The sequence below is a fragment of the Anas acuta genome, chromosome 6, assembly GCF_963932015.1.
Source record: "Anas acuta chromosome 6, bAnaAcu1.1, whole genome shotgun sequence".
Taxonomy (NCBI): domain Eukaryota; kingdom Metazoa; phylum Chordata; class Aves; order Anseriformes; family Anatidae; genus Anas; species Anas acuta.
This window is the reverse complement of record NC_088984.1, coordinates 17,141,862-17,162,672: the sequence shown is the minus strand read 5'-3', so window position 1 is coordinate 17,162,672 and position 20,811 is coordinate 17,141,862. Positions and strand designations below refer to the sequence as shown.

Genomic DNA, 20,811 nt, shown 5'->3' with positions numbered 1-20,811 from the left:
AGGCTGCATTTCCCCCTCTCCTCATTTCCTAGAGGTTTTTTTTTTTTTGTTTTTTGTTTTTTCTGGATGCTTCTCTCCCCATTCATGATTGCACAACATCCTTATGACAACTGCAGTTGTTTATATGAAGTTGGATTCTAGGAAAACACTCTTCTAGTCCTAGCCATTTTTAGTACAATGCGTGTTTTCTTTCAAATCTTTCATACTCTTTCCTTCTCCTCAAGGAAAATACCCACAAAGTCAATCCATCAACTACTGGTCTTTATTTCTTCTTCTTGCTTGTTCTGTTTTTCTCAGAAAGAAACTAAGTGTACTAGCACCCGTAACCTGTCAGCTCAAGAGAGGCCAGCATCACATTCTTTGTAGTTCAACCAAGAACTCCAGACCACAACTTGGCAGTTCCTAAAGCAATCTATAACAATCTCATCACGTATCTGGGCTGTGGCAACATATTTCCCCATGAAGCTGTGAAACTTCATTTCTACTGTCCTCTGACCATGCACTGCCCCGGAGCCACATTACCTTGCATTCTTCAGATATAATTGCAGCTTGTACGCTTTTTCCACTGTGTAAATGCCAGTACAGCCAACTGAAGGCAGCTGATTTTGGCCATGGCCATTTCAGCTTTTGCAGATGCACATTCTCAACCCTCCCACCTATGTGATATTTCTCTTTTGCTCAACTTTTCCCCAGCTTTAATCTCTGTCCCTCCCACAGGAAGTTACTGCAGTGGACACAAAAAGATTACCATCTCTTAGCCTTTTTTGTGCTCGCCCTTCTTTTCATAGTTATTCCAGTCATGTGTTGACCTAAAATGACCAGGCAAACAAGAAACAAGCCCCAAACCTCCCATGCAGCTTTCTTGGAGAAAAAGCCCTCCCCTAAAGATGCAGGTAGTCTTTTAATCTGTGTGGCCTATAAAGGATATACACATTTCCTCCCTGGAAAAAAACTGTAATGAGATCTTAATGGCTAGCCAGGTGAGCTGCAATGTCACCTGGATGAGGATCTGCAGCTCCCTGTCATTGCTCAGCTGCACCAGGGATTCATGGCTGCAGAAACGCTGCCTTTGCTATTGCACTGGGATGCACAAATCCCTAAGTTTCTAAATCTTTCTTTCTGCTATTGCCGCATTTAGCTTGGTTAATGCTAATATACTCTGCAGTTTTGGTGAACTGGCATGGATGTTTTATTGATAAAACAGTGCAGCGAGACAAAAATGACTGTGATTAATGTGACAAAGAAATGGCATCTGCTTGATATTCTGAGGCTCGGTTTATCTTCGGGTAGCAAAGAGCCACGCTTGTCAGAGGTAAGCGCGCTGGGCCAAGTGTCTGTATTACAAGTAACGGCAGATTGCGGTGTGCTGCTGGTCCCTGCCTCTGATGTTTGGGAAATTATCTTGCAGAGAGAAAACCCAAGTGAAAGAATTGTAACTCTTACTGACTACGGGAGGATTTTTTTCCCGTTGGAGAAGGAGGCGTACTCAGCACAGCTGGCAAAAGTACAAACGCGGGGACGCGCCGTGGACCAGACGGAGCACTCGGTCTGCTCTTGCGGCTGCTGTTCCCTAAACTGATTTTAGCACTGCAGTCCCTCCTGCTGCCGGCAGATAAACGGACCCTCCGCTGCCAGGCAGACCCGAGGCCAGCCGTACTTTTCCCAAATCGCCTCCCACTCTCCGCCGAGCCGCACAAAGAGCCGCGGCGCTAACAAAGCCCCCGGCTAATTAGGTCAGAGCCGCGCCGGCTGCGACCACCGCCCCCCCCCACCCCCCCCAGCAGCCGGAGCCCCCCTCAGCTCCCTGCCACGGCCCGGCCCGGCTCCCGGGCGGCCCCCCCTGCCCCGGCCGGGCCCGGGGCTCTCCCGGCGGGCGCCGAGCGGGGCCAAGCGCCGCCCCTCGCCCCCTCCTTCCCCTCCTTTCCCCGTCCCCTCCCTCCCCGCCGCCGCCAGCCCTGCCCCGCCGCCTGGCACCGCCGCCGCTCCGCCAGCCGGCCCGCCGCTGCTCGGCCCCGGCCGGGCGGGGACTTGGCAGCGACTCCCGGGGCCGGAGGGAGAGCAGGGAGAGCGCCTGCCCCCCGCTGCCCGCTCCGCTGCGGCTTTTGGGCGGAGGAGGAGGAGGAGGAAGGTCTGGGCTCGGCCGAGGAGCAGCAGCAGCCGCCGCCGCCAGGGAGGAGAGAGACGGAGAGGCGGCTGGAGCCCCCCAAAGTGCCCCCCCGTCCCTGCGCTGCAGGCTACATTTCCAGCTTCATGGGCAAAGTGTGGAAACAGCAGATGTACCCCCAGTACACCACCTACTACTACCCCCAGTATCTGCAGGCGAAGGTAGGGCACGGCGCGGCGGCTGGCCCCGCTCCCGGGCGGCCGGCCGGGGGCTGGGGGGTGGCGGTCACCTTACGGCGGGGGACGGGGACAGGAAAGAGCCCGCAGCCCCTTCCTGCCCGCAGCTCCCCCCTTCAACCGGCCCCGCTCCTGTCTGCGCGTCCCCGAGCTGCCCCCTCGCCTTCCTCCCGCCTTCCTCTTCCTCGCCGCTCCCGGCGGCTTCTCCCCCCTCCCCGGCCGGCCCGCTGCCAAGCCGGGCCCCAAACTTCACCCGGCGGGCCCTAAAGCGCTGCCCCAAAGCTCTGGGAGCCGGGGCCGGGCCGCCCCGACGGGCCGCGGGTGGCAGCGAGCCCCGCGGCGGTCACCGGCTGGGTGCTCGTCGTCGGGGGGCTCGGAGCCTTGTGGCAGGCACAGTTTAGGAAAGTGGCTTCAGAAGGGGTCAGGGAGCCGGCTGGCGATGGCTGGTGCTGTAGGCGCTTGGCTGCTGGTTGCAGGAAAATTGATTTGGGGAGTTCTTGTGGTGGTGCTTCTCCAGCTCTGTCTTTTTTTTTCTTTCTCCTTTGAGTCTGTAAGGGCAGCCAGCCCCACTGCTCTAGAAGCATCATACTGCAAACTGGCAGATGCGGAGGTGGTTGCATCAGCTGTCTGGAACATTTAACATAAGCCTCTCCAACCACCAGTGTCACTCCTCACAAATCAAAACAGACCCATATGAGGCTTCAACGTGTGAACTTTTTTTTTAGAGGTTATAACTCTGGTGTGGTTTTCCTCTTTTCTTTTTTTCTTCATTTTACTTCTTCTTTTTGCTGGTGAAGTGTCCAGCCTGTGTGGCAATAAGAGGACAAGAATTCTCTTCCCCTCTTTATCTGCACCTATGATAGGCTCCTGTTTATTTTGCCCTGTGTTACTGTATCGTGAAATGTAATTTATACTGCTTGGCTGAAAAATAAATTCAGTTTGACAGTCATGAGACATCTTACAAGTCAGCAATGAAGAGGCTTTGAAATGCGCTTTCATATATAAAGAAATTGACAGGAATAAGATGAAGGTCTTTAGGTGATCTGATGCGACTAATTAGCTCTTAAATGTGTAACTGACATCAGGCTAGATAGCAGAGTATGTAGCCATTTAAAGATGCTGCTGCAGAGTAGTCAGTTTGGATACGTATATTTCAATGCATTATTTTTAGGAAAGGTACCAATGCCTGACAGAAGAGAGCCTTTTGCATCACTCAGCTGTATGACTACACAAATATTCTCAAATGAAAAAATGTCTTTGTTCAGAAGCATTTACTTTTGTGATTTTCTGTGGCATTAGTAAGTTATGAACCAAGTACATAACATTGAATATACATAAAGCAATGTCACTTGGCTTTTTTGACCTGTAAATAATTGAAGAGGGAGACAAGCTGTAATAGCTTACTGTAGTTATTAGAATATGATCCTAGAAATCCATGATCCTACGAGAAAGCTTGATGGACCATCTTTTGAAAATGTTTCCTGTGCAGATAATTTAATATTGATCCGTATTACAGTCAATGACATCTTCAAAACGTCTTGCAGTCTTTGCTATAAAATTATACAGCCTGAAATCACATTACTTTGTTTCAGCAGGGAAAGCACACAGACATTTAACCTACACACATGAAATCAAATATTTGGGATCTAAAGCTTCCTATTTTAAGAGATCTTGATTTTAAAGAAGAAATAAAAGAAAAAAGATGGCCCCTTATTGTAGATAGGTTTAGTAACTGAGAGTTTTTATACTGCAGTATGCAGAATTCAGTAATACAAGAAATCTCCTCATTATGGATCCAGTCTGAACATATAAAAAAAAAAAATCATTTAATTCATCATTTTCACTTGTTTTATTCTTTGGGTCCTAAAATGACCCATTGTCCATTACATGACATATTTCTCTAATTCTGGAGGTTGGTTTTTATCAAACACAGTTTATGATAGAACTGAGTAGCCTTTGCTGAATGTATGATGGGTGATGGTACATGATCATACTGGGGGAAGGAAGAGATTTTGAGACTAGAAGTTTTGCTTCCCATCTTGTCCTTATTTAAGTAATGATGGAAAATCTGCTGACTAATAAGCCACGAATCGATAATTAGGAGATGACAGGAGTTGCTTGAAGATGGATTTTTTTCTGTAGAGAGCTTAGAAAATACCCATTAGAAATTGCATGCATTGCTAATGGTTCTTTGGGGTGAAATGTTGATATGGTCTACTTTTAATTACTACAAAATACGTTAGAGATTTTAAAAACAGATTTTGTGTTTATCTGTTATGATCTTCACAATCTTATTCATGAAGTATTCGAGCTGTTTCAGTCATATTTTCTGGGAGGACATACAAACTTTTGTCATGATTCAGCACCTCCCTCCCACTAATTGTTGGGAGTTCAGCATCAAAAGACATCAGGAAAACCATGGACTTAAATAAAATGAACAAAATAATCTCTGGTAGTAGGTGTAAGGTCTTTAATATGAAAAAAAATAATAATAAAATTAAAGCAACGGAAGGAGAAAGTTTGAAACGGTTACAAGTTAGAGCTTTTAAGACCCGTGTTTTCTGGGCTGCCACAATTTTTGCTCTGTTTTACTCAATGTTTGACATAACCTATTTTGTGTGTATGTATTCTAGTAAATGTATGTTTCAGGACAGCTCCTGTATTGCAACATTGTTTCGTGTATCAGAGAGCATCAAAAATATTTTCCAAGTTTGATGGATGTTTCTTTGTTTCTGACTAAGAGATCCTGTATGTCAACAATTAGAAAACGATGCTAATTAAAATGTATACATCTTCCTAGTGCTTAATGGCCTCTCTGACTAGGAGTAAAAAAGACCCAGGTGTGCTCGGCAAAGTGATGTAACATTTAGCAAGGCACTTAAAGTGCAGATAAGCAAATATAAGTGTACATTGCTAGGCCACAATCTGCTTGTTTTGGTCAAGTAAGAAATATTAATGGATTTCTGCCTTGTTCTCCTTTACTTGGATATCAAAAGGAATTCAGAGACAGCGCACACAATGATTTACTAATAAATCGTGCTAAATGCCTGTATCACTGGTTTTTCCTTGAACAGTAATGTGACAATATAACTGTCTAACTCTAGTGATAGACTTCAGTATCATAAAGCAAATTTCTTTGGCTAAGAAAGTGGTAGTAGAAAAAGGCAAGGTTTCCTATAGATAGCATGATTTATTTAAAGTTCAGGCATTTTATAGTGGTAGATAACATATGATAGTTGAATTACTATTTTTTTATTATTTTTTTGTATGGCACTGAATTAGAACAATGCAGAAGAAATGAAATCTTGTAAATTTTGCTAAGCTACCTTACAGTACGCTTCTAACTCTGTAATTTGGTGGCTGCAGAGTCAGTACCCTGGCAGCTCGGAAAAGAACTAATGTTTCCAGACCTTTGTCTAGGTTTGTAGTCAGTTCTGCAGACTGATGTAAACCTGTAGTGAGCAGGCAGGTTCTGCCATGTCAAAAATTTATTTTCAGGCTGCCAACATCACATTTTAAGAGGAAAACACTGAGTTTTTATGCAAACGTGTTGATGGCAGAGTAAATGGGACATCAGGTAAAAGGGAACTTGCTGTTGTAACACTACAAAGCAGATATGAAACTTTCATATTAGGAAGCACTGGGTAATCCACAGTTTAGCATCTCAGGTATGAAGCTAAGAGACTGATGTAGGAGCTGCTGGTTCTAAAGCAGAAGCTGTAGGACCCTCTGATGGTTTGCTGCTCATGAACACCTATACTCACAGCTTTCTGTACCCAGCACAGGTCTGTTGTCCTTTGAAGAATTTTATTAGCTTTTGAGCTGATTTTAATCAGTGTAAATGATTACTAATTCTAATCAGTTCTATTTAGATTTATTCCATGTGCACTATGACTGCAAAATTTGTACGCAGTGAAAGACGAGTCAGGTTTATAGTAACACAGAGAATGGGTGAATGTGTTTATAAAGTCTCATAGAAATATTTTGCACACTTCATAGTGTGGGAAGTTATTTTAATTGTTCATAATTCTGAATCTCTGGTTCTGGACTGGGCTTGGAAATCCATTGAGGCGGGTGGGAGGAACAAAAAAAACACAGGTTAGCTGCAGGCAAACTTTTTTTTTTTTTTTTGTCTCCAGACAGATATCTGATCCTGTTAGCCTCATTAGTCTCTTGAATGTGTTCTCTCCTATTCCTGCTAGGCTAGGGTTTTACTGTGTCCTGTAGGTGTAACTACCCAAAGAATTCCTTCAAAAAGTGTACCACATCATGGAAGAGAAAGAAATGTAAATTATAGCAATTTTAAGAAATATTTGAGAACGATAGTGATCCCTTCAGCTCCGTAAAATACTCTCAGGGATGTAGAAAATCGAAAAATGAAGAGCGCTTCCCAAGGGCAGGTTTTCTCTTCTCCCAAACATCCCAGTCCAGAAGTGGCAGTGCTTGTTTGTATCCATCTGAAAGGCCGCTGACTTTTTGTCACTGATCACAATGGCTCTTTTATGTATTTGTTCAAGCTAGCTTAGTTTGAGTGGAAATCTGTGTTCTTGTCCCAGTTAAAGCTCCTTTTAACTTTTGAAGTTTAGTTTCTGTAGCTTGCTGTGAACTAGAAATGTGTTCTTCAGCAAGTGTTTCTAGAAACTATTGCTAAGATAATTCTTGTATTTTCAGAAATGGAGCTTCTTTTCCTGTCTAGAAATGGAGCATGCAAAGTTTGCTTATTGCTCCGAATGTGTTTATCCTCCTTGCTTTGAAATACTCCAGTTTTCCCTTGAATTATTCTGTCACAGGGCCTCTCTTGAGACGTAATGGCAGATTAGCCTGATGGGCAAATACACATTAGAAGCAGGATGTAACCAGATATATTGTTAATAGCAATAGCTTAAAGGGTGAACCCAGATGTTCCACATGGCATTGTTTGGTGGGTTCAGGAGGGACGTATGCGAACGTATTGTGTGTTATTGTACCTCATTGCTGTGACTTTATAAATCACGCTGATGATGATAAAGATGCACTCAGTGTAGAAACGCTTCACAGTCTTTGTCTTGAAGATTGACTTCATTGAAGTTAGCACGAGTTTTGCCTTTGATTTTAGATGAGTGATGTTTTATTCTCTAGAAAATTGATTCATGCATGGGATATGCTGACCATGCTTGATTTGGAGGTGATTTGCAATAACATGATATTCATAATCTTCATTTTGAAGGAGTGAAAGCTAGGCAGTCTGGCATGTGGATGGTGTGATGGGGTTGTAATCAAGAAGTAGTTGCAATGGCAGCTGCTTAAGTTATGCTGATTTTTGTATTTTTTTCTAAGAAATCTTTCAAAGAGAGTTTTTTAAAAGCCATGACTTTCCTCCTTTATTGCTGCCTCCTTAGGGGGAGGAATTGTATAAATATACATGCACTTAGAGGCTGAATTTGCAAATTACAAAAGAAAAAATATTTTCCTCACATCATTAATGGTAGAAATGACAGATTCTTATTAGCTTTGTAATTTCAAGAAGTTTGAGACTAAACTCATCCCTGGAGTACGTTGTGCTTGGGGCTTAATTTGATACTGCATGATTGGCCTCATTTAACAAATGTCAACAAAATCTCGGTCCCTCTTCTTGATTCAGTAGTAAATTTACTGCTGATGTATGAGTCAGATCTTGAGTCTGGAAATATTATGGGATTGACTTTTACACATACGTGATAAACCAATATATGAGTTGAAAAAGGCTTGAAAAACTTATTCGGTGTAGTTTTCGTTTTGTGTTTGGTTGTTAATCCCCCAGGCACCAGGTATATTCCAAAACTGTTCAAGTAATTTTTTTCAGTGATCAGGGTCTATGAAATAAGTAGGCAACAACTGTAGGAGATTTGTAATTGTACAATATGTCTGATGTGTAGTAGTGCCTTTTCTAGCTTTGTCTTCAATGCAGTATCCCAAGGCAGTCATGAAAAGCGTGCAATAAGTTCATGGGGAGAGATGTTAAATTTCTTTCAATAAAAGAGTTCTTTAAAGTATGTTTTCTTTCACAACTTTACTGTTACTCATGGTAATGACTGTAGTTTTTTCTGATTACTTGTAGACCAGAGTTGAGCATGCCGTTTAGATTCTTGAACTGGTTTGTAAAGGGGAACCCCACACTTCAAAATACTTTGCTTCTACTTCAAGGATAAAATTGCACGTCTCAGAATCAATGATGAAATTTTGTGAGAGTAAATTTCTAAGTTTCTGCTTTGTATTGAAGGAACAAAGAAAAGATTTGCAAAATTATTGAAAATTTCCAGTGAAGAATAATACATGTAGTAACACACCACTAATTTGTAATAGTTTATTAAAACTATTTTTTCTATTAAAAAAATCATTTCAGAAATAAATGCCTATATATATATTCACCCTCCAAACAACAACAAACCTGTCAGAATTTTTAAGCTGCTTAGAAGTCTAAGCAACAATGTGTGCTATCAATGTTGATACTAGATCCGTCACTCTTACTCAGAAACATAATTGATGCTACTGATTCAGTGCTCCTAATGAAGGATGCTTGATTGTGATATCAATAAGGAGGTCTGAACAAAGGCATAGTAATAAACTGGAAAGTAAAGCTTGGTATAGTTGCATATTTCAGTTGCAGTCTTCCAAATAGTTATAATCAAGAACTGATAACAATTTAAAAATTGGTTTTCATGAAATGATACTTTTTTTGGAGAAAGCTTCAAAATAAATGCTCAGACTTAGCCAAAAACATGCTACAAATGATATATTCTTTTTTTCTTACTGTATTGTGTGTGTTTCCAATGGTCAGTGCAATGCAGCGATCACAACTATATCTACTGGAAAAGCATCTGCTCAGTCAAATAAATGAACAATGTCAGACAAACGTGTTGATAATCAAACTTTAAATGATAAAACTGATCTTTCTTTTCAGCCAAAATGCAGGCATATAACAGATTCAGCTCATATATACTGTGCGTAATAGGTGATAATTATTATCTGCCTTCATGTACTTGGTTAGCCCCCCTTGCTGAAAACACTGAGACTTGCCTTTAAATTTAATTTGGTTAAGATCTAAGCTGAATTATGTTATCTCATAATTGAGGGAGGCTAAGAGCTTGGACACGGATATAATCAGGTAGCATGGCTCACGTTTTTTTGTGGTAGCTTTTGGAAGCTATTGTGCTCTGTTCATGGTCTGAGACCATATTTAGTCTCAATTGCTCAGACTTGATGAAAACATTTCAAAATATATTTTAACTGTATTTCTGAAATGTCGGTGTATGGATGAGGCCTGTGAGAAGTGTTTTGAAACCATTCAGAGTAGATGCACAGAGCACACTGATGCAAAATGCAACCCAAAGTGTGCAGGATAACTCCTGCATTGAGAGCAAGGTATTGATCTGCCATCCCGAGGTGGAGTGAATGGGCTTTACTTTGTGGATTTTACTACAGGTTAAGATCTGAATTCCCTTGCTTGTCTCCTGGCAACACACGCTGACACAATTTCTATGGCAGTATATAGGCTGTGGTAGTATCTGTGACCTCTTCCATCCCTCAGGCCATAGCTACATAATCACTTTAATTTCACATAGCTATGCACAGCAGCCAAAAAGGGCAGTCTTGTCTTTCCCCATTGCCCTGAGCAACTCATTCCTGTCCTTTCCCATGTGCTGGCACCAGCACTCATGTGGTCGGTTGGTGAGCTGAATCAAGAAACAAGTCTGGCAGAAAACTAACCCCAAGTGCCCCAAATATAAGGCATTTTTGCAGTGGAGCCACTGATGAGATACACAAGGAGTTTGAGATTTGTGATTTACTGTGGGTGAAGTTGTCCCCCCTGATAGTATCCCCTTTTGGGTCTCACTTTTGTACAACAAAATGGTGGTGCTTGCTTCTCATAACTAAAAGGTTTTCCATGCCCTTAACAGAAAGGGTGAAAGATCCAAGCCAAAGGAAGATGCAGCATAGCTCCGTGGATTGCCTATATATGCAGATAGCTGCTAGCATCGTTTTAATATGATTTTACTTTTTATTTTACTGTTTTAAATTGTGTTAGGTATTGGTGCACTAAAGGTTAAAAATCATTTGAGTATGTGTTTCATTCTTACAACCAATGAACGTGGAAGAAAGCGTGAACTAAGTTGCTGAGTGGGCTTAAGTTAGGTACAGGCCTGTGCAAAAAGAAGGAGTCAAATGTAAATGGGACTTCCAGAGGCCTTGTAGCATAATGTTACATCTAACTTTCCATTTTCAGTACAGTGCAACATTGATATTTTATTTCATTCTGGGGAAAGAGGGGAGAAGGCTGGCACTCCAAATTAGCAGCAGCTGCAGAATTAAGACAAGGGTGTTAGTGACTCATTTGGAAAAGTACTAGCTAAAACATTCTGTCTCCTAGAAAAAACATTTAGAAAGGGTTTATGATATAAACTTTGAATTTCATGAATAGTGCCTGTGACCTTCTCATTTCCTCCAGGTAGCTTTTCTGATCAGTAACCATTTGCTTTTGACAATTGCTTTTTATAATGAGGGGAGTATGCAGGGATGTTTTGGAGCAGGGAACATCTCTGTTAATGGGGTCAAAGACTCCGGAATGCCTCTTATCTCTTTTCAGCTAGTCAGCCATCCAAAGGTTCAGATTCTTTGATTGTTCCAGGTAGAAGGAGAAATTGATGATAGTTGTTTCTTTGACCTAGCTGAGTTATTTTGATCTATCAAATACTGAGGTGGGGGGGATGATGGCTTCCCTCACCCTACAGGCTGTGCTGCCAGATCACACTGCTGGCTCGTGCTCAACCCTGAGGTCTGTTCCAGCAGAGCTGTTCCTGGCTTGTCTCATCGCAAGGGACTCATCTTTCCCAGGTGCAGGACTTTCCATTTCTCTGATATAAATGCATTAAGCAGGCCAGTTGCAGGATAGACTCCTGAGGTGCTCCACTTGTTACTGGCCTCCAGGTAGAGTATGACCCATTAACTGCCATACTCAGAGCCTGACCGTCCCATTAGTTTCATTCCCACCTAGCTGGCTGTCCATCCAGACTATAACGTCCAGCCTTGGGCACAAGGGCGTAGTTTGAGACAATGTCAAACCCGTACTGAAATCGATGTGAATGACATTTGCTGCTCTCCCCTTGTCTACAGATTCAGGAATTATCTCAAAGAAGGGAATAGTCGGTAGGTTGCAAGACTCTGCATGCAAGTTGTAGCATAAGAAAATGAATTAAATATGAAGAATTTTTATTTCACCACAAGGGTGGTAAAGCAACTGAACAAGTGCTGAAAGAAGTTGTGGTGTTTTTGTCTTTGCTCAACCTGATCTAGTTGTGGCTGCTCTTGTAGGGAAGTTGGGCTAGATGACCTCCAGACATCCCTTACAAACTAAATTAGTGTGTGATTCTGTAAGGTAGGCCCTGATAACTGAATCATCAGTGTAAGAGGTTCTAAAGTAACTGTTATCGTTGTTTCCTCATTGTAAGCTTTGGTGTGTGGCATTAGGAAAGGAAAGAAGGAATTCCCTATTTCTGTTAATAGAACATGCATTCTACAAGTATGCAAATGCTATTTCCATAATCTCTTCAGCATGCAAATACCTTTATCCCATTTCAGCAAATATCTTGTTTAAGCTGCTTAAAATTTAAGATTTCAGGTTTGTCTTTTTCTCCTGGCAGAGCATTATAATACTACAAAAACTATGCTGCAGCTTGTGACAGACATGTACACATTCTCATACCCAATTATGTCTTTAGGCTGATGTTTCCATGAAATATGAATTTGCTGATAAGTTTTTTGTCTTGGGCATGGATTAAAAAATAAATAAAACAACAACAGCAATAAGGGGCACTGTTCTGACTTTTTAGTAGAGAAAATGAAAAGAATTAGCATGTTGCCCTTTACTGACAGTTCAGCTATATCTCAGATGATTTTTCTTGGAAACTGCATTAAGTTCATCAGCTGTTGAAGCTACGGAGGTGTGAAAGGCTTCCAAACCCACCTATCCAGCTCCTTTATCCTAGTCTACTTTTATTAGCACTTCATATAGTCACTCCCCCATATTTTCTAAGGATTTTCACTTGCAATTATAATAATAGGTAGCTTTCACGATCCCAAACCCTGAAGTTAATCTTAAAGATCTTAAAGATGCGTCTAGTAAAAACCGAACAAACAACCCCACCAAGACAAAGAAACGAAGAGCTTTAGTTAGTAGCCAGGTTGATGATTAGAAAAAAATGTATACTGCACCAGGTTGTTTTGTTTTTTTTTTTTTTTTTTACACTGCTAACTAAATAGTTGTTCATAATTCTGAAAATTACGTTTCCTGTTAGGTGTCAGAACACATATTTAGGGACCTAAGATAGGATAATGTTGGCCTTAAGATGATGTCTTCATGGCCAGAAAGTTGCTGGGACAGTGATGTTATCACTCCAACTTGTTATCATGGAAATGAAATTACATAATTGAACATTTCTTTATTTATTTCCTTCTTTATCTTAGAGCATTTGCCTTGATGGTGACTGGACTATCTGAACATAAATAAAAGTGAAGATTTTTACAAAAATACAGGATTGAAGAGAAATTCAGAGAGATTCATGCATGTGGCACATCTGTGCTCTTAGAAGTTGTAAATGCTAGTCTTGGACTTCTTTTTAGTTGGCTACCTGGAACCAGGGAGGCGTTGTCTGATATCTAACACTTTACATGCTAGGTAGCTATGCATCCCTCTGGGAGACATAGGGAAAAGAAAAACAAACTTAAAGGTAAAAATGGAAGAAGAATGGCAAAAGCTTACTTTGTCATGTTGCCCCCAAAAGAGGCAGAAAAGCAGCTATGCATATTTTATATCTCTACCAATATCCTTCTCTGAAAACTGGAAGTGGAATTCCATGTTAAATGAATAATTGAGTAATGAAGAGATGAATAATAAATATTTATTTTTTACTCATGAAATAAAATAGCCCATTTTCCATGTTTACTTTACTCATCTCTGTCAAGGCTAGTATAAATGGCTCTTCTTTTATTGACATTTATGTTTAAAAGTCTAGAAATGCATATATGTTGAACAATGCAGCTCCTTGCGTTTCTACAGTGGACCTTTTTAAAAGAAGGGTTTTATATGAGTGTCTTCTTTAAACACTTATTCCGTCTTTGTCATTGATGGAAAGCGTGCTGCATCTCACCCAACTGTTGTCATCCGGAGAGGATGCTGCAGATCCCTGTGCTCTGGTAGTGGTTGCTAATACTTGCATACACACATTTTTAATGTGTTGAATATATAATTAACTTCACATTTACATGCCAATTGTTAGAAAATACTCACTGTTGATTCATTTTCCTTGATGGACTAGATATTATTACTCTTGGATTCTTGACAGTGCATTGTCTACTCTGCAGGATGATCTATGTTTCAAGATATTGGGCAACCTAGTGAAGTGCGTATGTGCATGTATTATTTATAAAATCCTGGGCTGCTGTCTGTGTTTAATGAAGGCATTCATGTGTAAAATGGGCACTTTGTTGTGATTTTCTCATAAATTAAGACCTTAGTCCTTCCGTTGACACTGATACTGAGCTCCATGTGTTCTCTAATTTCATGGCCATGGGATCTTGTCTTTGCAGAAAAATCATGCAGCAGAATTTTCATTTTATTTTTTGGCAAACTAATCTCAATAAATTGAAAAACATTTTAATATTAATTTTCTTATTTATTTTATTACAGCCACCCATTTCTAAATTTAAATGAGGTAGCTGAAAAATCTCCAGACCATACCAGACTATTGTTTGTGCCAGCCAAAGCTGAATTCAGGAGCAATTTACTGTGGATTCCTTGGAGACAAGGGAAGGAAGGCTGGCTGGTATCAAGGGTTGCTGTATACAACTATGAGCACCTCTGGCTTGCCTAATTACTGGAGGATGTCAGGAGACTGAGCTGGGCTTTCTGGGAGTGGAAAGCTGAGAGCCATTTCGGGAAATGACAAGTGTTTCACAGTTTTAGTGAGGATCTTTTGATAATCGATATTTTAGGAATAGCATTTGGAAAAGAGGAAGGAATGGATCAAGATGCCAACAAGATAACAATAGCAAGTAGTCTGGTTACTGCAATTGTATATAATTGTGGCTTCACTGAAGCAACAGAGATCTTTGGGAGAACTGCCCGCTGTTAGTCCTCACTTCTGCATTGAGAGCCCATGCAGCTGGCAGTGGGAGCAGTGGGTTTGCACAAAACTGGGGTTGTTCCACAGAGACCATCAGCTTGGCTTTCTTTGCACCTGTAGCTCTGAGCTCAGCTCTGAACGTGGGTTAAATAGCCTCCCAAATCTGGCTATAGACCTGTCTCTTGAGCCTTGTGTTGTCATTTGAGATAGGAAAAGAGGAAAATGTGAGAAAAACAAAGCTGTATGAAGAGAAAATAGGAGAACTAATTTTTGAAAGAGGTAAATTGCTGTAGAAAAAAGATAAGGGGAAAGAGTAAGACAGAAAAGGGCAGGAAAGAGAAAAGGCACAGAGCTGAGTGGAGAGGCTGTGGCTTGTGTGCCAGAGCATGGCACAAGAAGGTGTCTCTGGCTGCCAGGCCTTCCCGCGGGAGCTGCATTTCCCACAAAAGCAGATTTAAGGCAGTATTCTGCAAGAACTCGTTTTGGGACAGCTAAAGTTCAGCAAGAATTAAAGGTTATTTTGCAAAAACAATGGAGAGATTTGGGGAATAGACAGGCAAGAGCTCTGGGAAAGGTCTTGTTTCATATAGATTGTGAGAGGACAAAAGATACTCATGGGGTAAATTTGGCAATTATCTTTGCCTCAAGACTGGTGCGGCCATACTGTGATGCTGTGGAAATACATTACAGAGGTAAGCTTGTCAGAACTGAAGACTTTGCCATTTCGTCTTATTTCTTCTAGTTTATAAATCCATTTTCTTATTACACTGAAACTAGAATAAGTGTAAGGACTTCCTGAACACTGGTAAGTGACACGGAGATGTTGCTATTCTTTTTGATATTTTATGTGATCAGAAACTGTCTTATCCTGATAGGTCTAGTATGAATCTGATTCCAAGAAAGTATGCAATATAGTATAGACTAAATGCAGATGCAGTTGGCATCTACTTACCAGCCAGAATATCATTAAACTGTATCACACTATGCTAAACAAAAGAAAAATCAGATAACATCCATCTTTACATATACATATATGTAAAAATCAATAAAAAATAAAACCTAGAAGAGTATGCATGTAAAATAGCGTTCAGTTGAATTATACAGGATAGCAGCCCGAGTGAAAGTTTGGATTTATAACAACATATTTTCATGTCTTTAAACTTTGCACACAGAGCCATGCTTTCTCATATTAAAGTTTTCATCATTCATTTGTACTGTTGGTGCTATGCCAGAACCCTTATGTGTCCAAGCATGCTGTTCTGGTCATGTGTCAGTCAGATGGAAAATCTGAGGCTAATGTCCTTGCTGGCAGCCTAAGCGAATCCACTCTTTGGGCTAGAAATAACATTGCAGCCTGCTTTGGTGAGCAGAGATGGGCTTTCTGTTCAGATTTAGATCACTTGGAGGGAAAAGCAGGACCAAGAGCAGGTTTGAAGTACTAAAGTCTCCACCAGAGAATAGCATTTTCAGTTCCTAATACTGAGATGAGATGCGTATTTTAATTCATATTTCTCTTGAAGTGGCCAGAATGACTCTCAACTTTGCTGTAGCCTCTGGAAGTGGTGGAAATCATGGTATTACAAAGAGGTAACACACAGCTTGTGTTTTCTGTCAGTCTACCACTATAGAGAAACACAGTCCAAGAAAGGGCTTTAGTTTTATGGAGAAGGAGTCACAAACAATAAATAATGATCTCACAGTTTGAGTATGCTATCCTGAAGCTACATTGGACCAAAAGAAGATCGTTTTTCTTTTGTTCAGGTTTAGTATTTCTTGCTTGTGGCTTTTTCTTTTTTTTAATCGTTAGTTGTATTGGTGGTGTTAGCCGTCAAAAAAATCTAAAAATCCAGAGTTTTGTAGCATATGTTTTCATCCTGCATCTCTCTCATGTGCAGTGATCCTCTGAGAATGGTATTTGGCATCTAGCTGCTTTATTCTGACAGTAGGGATCTTTGAGAGGCAACCGCTTTGCAAGCACTGCACAATACTAGCACAGCAAGTGCTGGTGGAAGGCCAGGTATAAGGATTTATTAGGTATTCTGGAATAATTACCCCCAAATAATTTCAAGTGAGTGGGGCTTTCTTCTTGAATAAGAGCACCATTGTCCAAAACAGCTTAATCTACTTTCAAAGCCAGCTAAATAAGAAAAGGCATTCTTATTCGGAAATGTGATTGCCTTCTCATGGAGTTACTTACAAATGTTATGTTTTTAACTGTTCCCCCTTTAATCTGATACAATTTTATGGATATACAATGGTTCAGTTCCTATTTCTTTTTCAGGACAGAGCCTCACAGGTTTAACAGTGAACACACCAGAGTGTTAGAGAATAGAAGTTATCAAAGGTGCAGCATATTGATGTTAACAAGATTTAGAGCTTTCCTGCGCTCAAAAATGTAATGAAAGTTATAAGGAAATAGTTTGCTGCAATTACTGAGTGTTATGAACTCCCGTACGGATGTACACCTATCAGCACGTCCATATCAGGGGTTATTTTGGAGTAGTTCTGGTGAATTTGCAAGTGTAGACAAGACTTAATTAAACAGACATAGTGTGCGAAGCTCATGTCAACTAAAACTCTATTAACTGTATTGTCCTCTAATTAATAATTTTAATAGTTTTAATTATATGGCTAAATCCAGTAATACCAGAAGTAAATAGATGCATAATGAATATTCATTTACTTCACCAAGTGAGAATTTTATTTTTTTAGTATCCTTTACAGAACACGGATGAGATTTCTCTGCATGCTTTTTGATGCCTTCTTTCTTGAAAATTATAAGTTCTGAAGTTACATGGGTGTTTTGAATTTGATTTTATTTTGAAAGGTTCCAAGAACATGCAGTAGTACAACACACAGGTACTTTCCTGATTTTGTGTATTGTAATTATATTAACGTGTTTATCTTAAATTACAATTTATAAATAAAAACTTACATTACACAGAAGGACAGATATGAAATCGCTTAACTTTATTAAAAACATTTACAATGATGTATAAATGTACATGTATTTAGTGTAATTACACTAAGCGTTGACATGAGAGACCAACTCTGCTCAGTTATAGCTGTATAATTGCAGGGGAATGAAGCTAAATAAGTAATGCAGAGTACAATTTGAGTCTAAATGCAGAAAAAAAAATCACTTACAGTCTACTTGTGTGACTCCTATCGACTTCAAAGAGAATTGTACGTTTGCATCCCAGGGCAGAAATTGGCCATGTGCTGGGAACCATGAAATCTCTCAAGGTAATACTTCATAAGTGTGGAATGCATCCCATGACTGATATGTAGCTAAGAACTGAGAATCAAATTACATATTAGAAATAGTTGAAAATAAATATATTTCTAGTAAAATAGAGTAATTATACTGGGTAACCAATATATGTTTTCTTTTTATTGGGATGCATTGGGACATACAAATTTAAATGCTTCACATATTTATGTTTGTATTTACTACTTTTCTGAATTTTAGTAATATTTGTTTGAAAAATTAGTAGTTTTTTTTTTTTTTCTTGAGTTCATTTGTTAGGGCTTTATGTTTAACTCCTTCAAGTATCTTTTTTTTTTATTATTATTTTTTTTCTTGCATTCTTATTTTCTTCATTCTGATAATGTTCGGAATTCCTGATCTTTAGCAGCTTATTTCCAGACATACACATTTTTTGGCAGGGAGGGAGCAAACACTCCTAAATTTTCACTGACGTATACACAGAGGCATCCACTAAGGCACTCTCAGTGATCTTTTCTTTAAAACAATAAAAAAAAAAAGCAAAAAAAAAAAAGGTGATAACAAAATATAAGTTGGTGAACTTTATTATCCATATCTATTATCCAGTGCATCTAAGATCAACAAGAATTACCTGACTATTCAGTGTTTCAGTGGCCCAGATCCTTGCAGGTACAGAGCAGCTATTTATCCTCGGGGTGACAGACCTTCTGTAGTGTCAGCTCCACTCATTTTTGCTGAATCTGTTCCCAATACAACCTGCAGCCTTGTTCTGGCTGGGCTTAACAGAGGGTAATGGGCTCCATCCATCTTATCTTCTTGCCATGATACTCCCACCTGCCTAGAACATTGTTCTGCCATGTTGGGAAGGTGATGGTCACGAATTTGGGTAAGCAGCTTTCTTTGTTGGGGACATTCTTCTCTCTTGCCTTTGTTCAATGTAAGGAATTATTGAGGATCTAGCCAAACCTATAGAGAGCAAATTCTTTTGGGAAATTAAAAAAAGAAAAAAGAAAAAAAAAAGATACGTGTTTGAAATAAAAGGAATAGTAATGGAAACGTGGATTTTTTTTTTATAGTTGTGAATTTATTTTATTACTATTATTTTTTAACCTGAGGTTCTGCTCACATGAGCCCAGGTGGTCAGGAGAATTTTCTCTGGAAGCTGGGTTAGCCTTCACGTGAGATGGGACTGCAAGGTACTTGATAATTGATTTAGCTTATCACTCACTGCCGTTTGATTAAAGCTCTCCGCACAGGTCAGAAATCCTTTGCATGAGGTGTGTGACTGCCATAGAGGGCTTAAACATCTGCAGGAAATGCAGGAAGTGAGCTGGGCATGGAAGGGTATAAACAAATGGCATAGTGATAGTGTCTTGTGTGATGCTGCTCGGCTTTAAGGTAGGCTACTACCTTTTCAAAAACTTCGTCACATAATGTGTGTTCAGTGTCCTGTGACTATTGGGTTAGTAGCTATGTTGTCACTTGGTGTCACTTGGGTACTATTAAGGAAAATTCAATAGGAAGGTAATGTCAGACTACTGATGGAGAACAAAGAAACATCATCTCAGTGTCAAAATGATTGTATATATACGCACACCTTATTTTCGACAAAATGAGATGTTATTATTTGCTAATGCTTCATTTATATCAACTTTAACAGCCTTCAGCTCAGTATTGTTAAAATGCTTGATCATGGGAATAGTATCATGTAGTTAAGAATATTCACGAGATTACAAATTTGAAGTTTTATTTGTCCTCTGCAGGTCAAATCCAAACTATTTTTACTATCTTTCCCATAGCCCTGCATTGTCTAGATTCTGACAAACATAGCAATAATAAAGGTATGTTAAATTTTGCATAACCTTTTAGAGATATGTAGTTGGGGTGGAGAAATACTATAGTGGTTATTCTGTTATGTTGCAATGTGAAAGCTAATTACAGAAATCACATCTGGCAGTACTCCCTGAAAAGGGATTTCACATGAAGACTGTATGCTTGTATCAAATCTAGTGATCATTTCATCAGTGAAATTTCACTGCCTTGCTGAGCATAAAATACAGAAGCACTTATATAATAGAAACTTGGAACATTATAAATGATGCCCTTTGAACAGTAAATGAACTCTCCTCTTAGATTGAACTGAAGTTTAGGAATGTAGTGTTCTTTGTCTCATAATTGTCTGCCTACACACACCCAGTCTTCAGTTCTAATAACAACTCTCCCTTGAAGGAGCGCATATGTCCTATATTTTTGGCCTCGACTGTATATTTTTGTAGTTGGAAGATGTCTTTACATTAACAAAAATAACTTCATAATGATTATACATCAGAGTTAATTGTGCCAGTTTTATATTATAATGTGCATACATACTTGTTGGAACATGAATGTTATTTTCAGAATAACTATATAGCTTGTGAAACTATTAAGTGTTTTTGGCTCCATTAAAATATTCAGCAACATGTTTGTTGAATGTGCACTTTCATTTTTATTAATCTGTTGTTGCCATTTATTAGGCTGTGATGAGTATGTTCTCCAGACAAGGCAGCAAAAGGTGACAGATTCATTTTCTGTCCAGGAAAATGACACCCAATAAAAATAATATTAGGCCAGGATTTTAGAGGGGAAACTCATCATTCTGTAAAACAAAAAAGTCAGCCTGGCATGCTGTCTCTAACTGTGTTTCAGTACAGGTAAATAAATAAAAAAAAAAAAGCAATTGTCATTTAAAGTTTAGCATAAAAAGCATAAGCTTCATTATTGTGCTGATCTGGATGAACCTTAAAGAATGTTTACAGTAAGGTTTGGAGAGTTGCCTAGCACTGGAGTGTACACAATTAAACAACATAGCTGAACTTTTCTTTCATGTCAGCATACTGCTAAAAGGACCTCCATTGTACTCATATGATCGTCATTCCTGGAACTTACAACATAAACAGGAATAGGGAACATTCACTTGTAATTCTATCCCATGAGAGCCGAGTGCTTCAAGGGGCATAACTGCACGTTTTCACCTGCAGAGCTTAAGACATAAATTAGATATAAAAAATGATGCTAAGGGTATAGCAAAACACGAACTGACATCTAGCATGTGAATGACACATCTGA

The 20,811-nt window shown here is 39.7% G+C and overlaps 1 protein-coding gene across 2 annotated transcripts in view; it reads left to right on the top strand.

The window, feature by feature from the left end:
- The first annotated feature begins 1,950 nt into the window (after positions 1-1,950).
- RBMS1 (RNA binding motif single stranded interacting protein 1) overlaps positions 1,951-20,811 on the top strand; it is a 148,380-nt gene continuing 129,519 nt past the window's right edge. For both annotated transcript variants that reach the window (XM_068687676.1, XM_068687671.1), the window contains exon 1: positions 1,951-2,325. In XM_068687676.1, the coding sequence (XP_068543777.1) occupies positions 2,251-2,325 (75 nt within the window). In that variant the 5' untranslated portion in view covers positions 1,951-2,250. The remainder of the gene's footprint in view (positions 2,326-20,811) is intronic.